The sequence below is a fragment of the Babylonia areolata genome, chromosome 7, assembly GCF_041734735.1.
Source record: "Babylonia areolata isolate BAREFJ2019XMU chromosome 7, ASM4173473v1, whole genome shotgun sequence".
NCBI classification, from domain to species: Eukaryota; Metazoa; Mollusca; class Gastropoda; order Neogastropoda; family Buccinidae; genus Babylonia; species Babylonia areolata.
In genome coordinates this window covers 3,285,979-3,291,978 of record NC_134882.1, presented here as the reverse complement: position 1 = coordinate 3,291,978, position 6,000 = coordinate 3,285,979, and the positions used below count along the sequence as shown (strand labels likewise).

Sequence of the window (6,000 nt, the reverse complement as noted above, 5' to 3'; positions counted from 1 at the left end):
AGCGCCAAGACCTCCAGGAATGCCAGTCCTAGTTCCTCTGCCTCTCCCAAGTGTTCGCCCCAAAGACAGTCACCACGAAGGTTGCCAGAGAAAATGAGCCCCCCTGTGACCGCTGCCATTCAGAAGTCGCCCAAGGCGAGGAAATCCGCATCATCTTCGAGCGCAGGGTCAGACAACGGCGAGTCCCCATCCTCGGCAGGAAGGCGTGTGCGATCTCCGCGCAGAGGTGGGGAGCTGGTCACCTCTGGTGTGAGTCCTGTGGACAATTCATGGAGCAGCACAGAACACTCCCCCAGTGAGGGGGACAAGAAATCCAACAAGGGGGGTAAGCCCTCAGCTGCAGGGAACAGACACACGGGGGAAGGATCCCCAGAGGAGCACACCATCCACATACTGTCCAGCACCAGTCGAGGGTCAAAGGTGATCCAGGTGGAGCGTCAACGCTCGCCAGTCTGTGCTGCCAGAAAACTGTTTGTCAGCGGGCAGTCAGACAGTCCTGACTCTGGGAAAAGGACAGGTCTGACCACCAGCAGTAAAACACTCAAGCGTAGTAGCAGTAGTTCTAGTTGTGAGAAAGATGTGAGAGAGAACTCTGATCCTAAACCTGGTGCCTCTGCTGTTTGGGCCACTGCTTCTTCATCATCAGTGTCTTGTTTTGCCAGTCCCAGCAGTAAGTCCAGGAAACCAGGGCTGTCTGGTCCTGATGCGTCCCTTCTGTGTGCCATGCTGGTGGGAGGGAGTGAGGTGACTCAGAGCTACGAGAAAAGCCGCGAGCAGACAGTGACTCAAGGGAGCAAAGCCATGTCAGAGTGCAGTGACAGTGTGGACTGGAAAGCCTCAGAGAGCAACAGCTTCCTCGACTGTAATGACTCCTTCTTTGATGATGACGTGACGGGAGATGTGCCTGAAGAGAAACCTTATGAACTGCCTGTGTTGAGTCAGTTGCCCCCCCTGAACAAGCCCAACATTGCAGTGCTGGATGTGGTGGTGGAGACAGGCTCCCCACAATCCCGGCACCAAACACTGCCTCCTGGCCACGGGAAGAGAACCTCCTCTCTCCTGCAGCTGATCTCCAGGGTGAAGGAACGGCTGCCCGAGGACAGCGAGGCTTGCCAGGCCGTCATCAGTGATGCGCAGAAACTGCTGAACTCGGAGAACGAGGAGTGTGACTCTGATGCACCTGTCAGCCAGGCTGTGGTCCAGGATGAGGGGCAGGACCAGACGCAGGCTGAGAGTGCTGAGATGAGGAGGGATGAGGACTCCCTGATGAGATCCTGTTCCTCTGTATGTGATGGTGCTGCAGACACAGCAGTGTCCAAAGACAGTCGGGTGGAGGAGGGGGTTCCATGTACAGAGGCAGGTGGTGGGACAGTGGGTGAACAGACACAGGACTGTAGTGAGTGCAGCATGGAGGACAGAGGGGGTCCCTTGGAGGAGGAGGAGGACTTCCCCAACAGCCCCAGCAGTCTGGGGGAACTGGACACCACCCAGATGACCAAGGCGGCCACGCAGGCCGTGCAGAACCTGGTGAAAGACGGTGGTGACCACCCCTCTCCAGAAAGACCGACTCAGGACTTGTCGCAAAACCACAACTCTCCTCCAGCCACAAAGAAGCCTCAGCCCAGTGCACTGGGGTTGTCCTGGCAGTCCTCTAGCGGAGGCCAGGGAACGGCTTCAGAGTCTGAAGACACTAGCAGGCCAGGCCCCAGCAGCGGTCGTGCGGGCAGCTCACTGTCGTCACAGTCACGGTCCTTCTTCAGTCGCATCGCCAGCCCCTCCCGCCAGCGCTGGAAGCCCAAAGTGGACCGTACGTCAGATAATGAGCGGCCTGGCTGGAGCAAGTGGCACCCAGTCGTATCTCCACTGCCCATCAGCGTGCTGGGCCTGCTGGAGAAGTCTTCCTCCACGTCCAAGCTGTCAGCCTTTGTCAGCAAGGACCTGGACCGCTACCTGAACCAGTCATCCAACAGGTGCGTGGTGCCGGCCAGCCAGGAATCGCGCCTGGCCTGGATGCTGAGGGAGGAGGGCCATGTCAGGGACTACCACCAGCTCCAACGACAGATCAGCAGGGAGGAGGGTGAGGGGGGTGAAAGACCTGGAGAGGAGGGTGGTGGGGGGAAGAGCGACGAGGAGGAGGAGGAGGAGGAGGATGACAAAGACTCGGAAGCGGCCAGAAAACTGGACCCTGACTTTGACGAGGTGAATGGATTGGTGTTCGTGTCCTTCCCCTCCGAGATGGCTGTGAAGGCCCACATGGAGCTGGAGACCAGCCGGCAGTGGGATGGTGGACCTACTGCCTACCTCAACATGGCCAAGTTCCACGCCTTCGAGGAGAGCCGCAGGAAAGAAGGCAAGGTTCGCCGGGAGAGCCAGGGCCTTAGAGGGCAGCACATGAAATGGCGCCGCTACCAGCGCCTGTATCGAAATGAGCTCCGGCGCTTATATGACGTCAGCAACAAAGACGCTCCATGGCCTCTCTCCAAGCTCCCGGAGAAGACGTCAGACATTCACAAAATCAAGAACTGGAAAAGTAAATTTGGTGACATGAAGTCAGAAGACATGGAAGCCTTAGAGTTGTTGGGAGAGGATGAGGAGCGGATTAAACGGAAGAGGAAGACTTACGTGTTCTCCTCCAAAAAGAAGAAGGTGAAACGAACGTCAGGTCCTCAAGAAAGCTTTGTGCTGAAGAAGGAGCGCATGGACGAGGACAGAGACGATGAAGAGGACGAGGAGGATGACGACGACAAGGATCACAGGGAGGAGGAGGACGGCTACGGTGTGCCCATCCCCATTGACCAGGACCAGTACATGGACGACGTCAACAGCTCCATTGAAGAACTGCGCCTGAAGGAGAAAGGCCTCAAGCAGAGCAAAGGCATCTTCTCCCGCTTCAAAATGGGCCCTGAGGAGCGCCACATCTTCAAGAAGCTGGGCGGCTGGAACTCGCGCTTCCGACGCTTCCGCCGAATGCCGCAGGAGATGAAGGACGGGGACGGCCCCATCAGGCTCCCAAGAAAGAGGGCGCCAAAGAAAGACCGCTTCAGGCAGCGCTTTGAGCTGAAGGTTGTGAACATCGGTCTGGCGCTGAGTGCGTTGTCGGCGCTGCGCACTGACACAGGGTCTGAGGGGTGGAGACGTCCGGTGAATGACGCCATTTGTCAGGGCAACAGTGTGAAGGTGGAAGCAGGTGATTTTGTGGACTTGACGGCTGGGGACGGCGCCCTGTCGGATGTCAACAGCAAGAAGCTGCACTGTGACAAACCAGGTGAGAATGTGTTTTTCTTTCTTTGTGGACATTTTGGTGGTTGTTGTGTGTGTGTTGTGGTCTTTCCCTGTGTTTGCATTGCAAGGTTTATACAGGTTTTTAAGTTTTTCAGAATTTGTAAGTATGAGTGCGTGTGTTATGGTCTTTACCTGTGTTTGCATTGCAAGGTTTATACAGGTTTTAAATAATATTTCAGTATCACTATCTGATCAGTAGCTCAACGAGGCGTCACTGCATTTGGACAAATCCTTATACGCTACACCACATGTGCCAAGCAGATGCCTGACCAGCAGCGTAACCCAACATGCTTAGTCTGGCTTTGAGGAAAAACAAAAAATATATATAATGATAATAATACAATAATAATGATGATAATTGTAATATTAATAATGAATAAATAAAAATAAAATAAAAAGACAATAATGATAATAAATAAACAAATAAGCAAATAAATGTAAATCAGACACACACACACACACACACACACACACACACACACATGCATAAATATGCAACAAAAATACAATTTCACAGATATGACAGCACTAACAAATACACATAAATGTACAAGAGCCCAGACACACACACACACACACACACACACACACACACACACACACACACACTATCTCCCAAGTTGTCCTGCATCCTGACATCTACAAGTATGGAGGCGAGGTGCTGACAGACAAGCTGACCACCCTGTTCCAGTCTATCTGGGAGAGAGGGGAGGTTCCCCCAGGATTTCAAGGATGCTTCAATTGTCCACATTTACAAACGGAAGGGAGACAAAACATCCTGCGATAACCACCATGGAATCTCTCTCCTCTGCATCGCCGGCAAGATCTTCACCCGCATCATACTGAACAGACTGGTTGACCATGTCTCCAACACAGTCATCCCTGAAGCACAATGCAGCTTCCGGTCAGGCAGGGGAACATGTGACATGGTGTTTGCCGTACACCAGATGCAAGAGAAGTGCCGTGAGCAGAACAAGGAGCTCCACATGGTCTTTGTTGACCTGACTAAGGCCTTCGACACAGTGAACCGCCATGGTCTGTGGAAGATCCTCCTAAAGTTCAGCTGCCCAGAGAGCCTAATCCAGCTGATTGTGTCATTCCACGATGGCATGCAGGCGAGAGTACAGGAAAATACTGACATGTCGGATCCGTTCCCTGTGGTAAATGGAGTGAAGCAGGGCTGTGTCCTGGCAGCCACACTGTTCTCCAACCTCTTCTCTGCCATGCTGATTGACGCCTTCCAAGACTGTGACCGGGGCATCTACATTCAGTTTCACACAGATGGCAAACTTTTCAGCTTGTGGCTCCACGCCAGGTCCAGGGTGTTTGAGGCACTGTTGAGAGAGTTGCTCTTCACTGGTGACTGCGTGCTTGCTGCACACGCCCATGAGGACATGCAGTTCATTATGGACAGGTTCTCAACCTCCTGCAGGTACTTTGGACTCACCATCAGCCTCAGCAAGACCGAGTCCATGTACCAACCAGCTAGCTCACAGAATGCCAGTGCCTCCCCCCCCCCCCCCCCCCCCCCCCCCCCCCCCCCCCCCCCCCCCAATCCCCCACCTGCAATCAAGATCAATGACACAGAGATCAAGTCCGTCGACAAGTTTTGCTACCTGGGCAGCACCCTATGCAGCAACGGAGCCCTTGATGCAGAAGTGTTGCGGCACATCGCCAAGGCCAGCTCCGCCTTTGGCAGACTCAATAACAGGCTGTGGAACAACAAAGGCATCAGGCTCAGCACCAAATCAAAACCTACAGAGCTGTTGTGCTGACCTTGTTGTACTGCTGTGAAACATGGACGACGTATTGCCGTCACATTCAACAACTTGAGCAGTTTCACCAGAGATGCCTACGAAAGATCCTTGGCATAAAGTGGCAAGACAGGGTCTCCAACCTCCAGGTCCTAGAGAGGAGCGGCCTGCCCAGCATCGAAAGCCTGCTGATCCAGTGCCAGCTACGCTGGACAGGACACGTTGACCGCATGACAGACAGCAGGATCCCGAAGATGCTCTTGTATGGCCAGCTGAAGAAAGGCCACCGTATATTTGGAAGACTCTGCAAGCACTTCAAGGACACCTTGAAGACAAACCTCAAAGCCTGTGACATAGACATCGCTTCCTGGGAAACTGATGCCCTTGACCGCTGTCACTGGAAGATGCTGTGCTCTAGTGGCATAAAGACGTTTGAAAACAAGAGAACACTGGCCATAAATGAGAAGCGTGAGCGAAGGAAGCAGGGCTCAACTTCTGGAGACGTTTTCCCTTGCAACACCTGTGGGAAGTGCTGCACATCCAGAATTGGCCTCTTTTCCCATGAGGACACACACCGACAGATAAACCTGCCTGCCCACTCATCCATCGGTCCGACGGGAGACTCCATCATCAGTGCCAATCTGGGCTTCCCATTCCACTTTCAATTTTCTGTATGAGGTTCATTGAGTCTGTTAGAATCATGGCATAGTGGTTTCCAGGCATATGGATAGATGTAAGCCACTGGAGAGCATGTGTCACAGCTTCACCTTCCATCATTAGGCTGGAGGTTATTACAGATAACAGAATACTTTATTATCTCAGCAAGAGAAAGGCAGTATTCTCTTCCCTGATTGTTTTTCCATTTTGTTTCACAGTGAATCCCTAACCAGACTGGTCTTTGGTGACTGAGCCATCTGTGTATATGATGATGATGTCTTCTTTACTGTTTTCTTCTATGAGTAGC

The 6,000-nt window shown here is 53.0% G+C and overlaps 1 protein-coding gene across 1 annotated transcript in view; it reads left to right on the top strand.

The window, feature by feature from the left end:
* Positions 1-6,000, top strand: part of LOC143284263 (uncharacterized) — a 63,752-nt gene that overhangs the window by 21,354 nt on the left and 36,398 nt on the right. The window contains exon 2 of the mRNA XM_076590948.1: positions 1-3,265. This exon is cut by the window's left edge and continues 701 nt beyond it. Coding sequence (XP_076447063.1) covers positions 1-3,265 — 3,265 coding nt within the window. The remainder of the gene's footprint in view (positions 3,266-6,000) is intronic.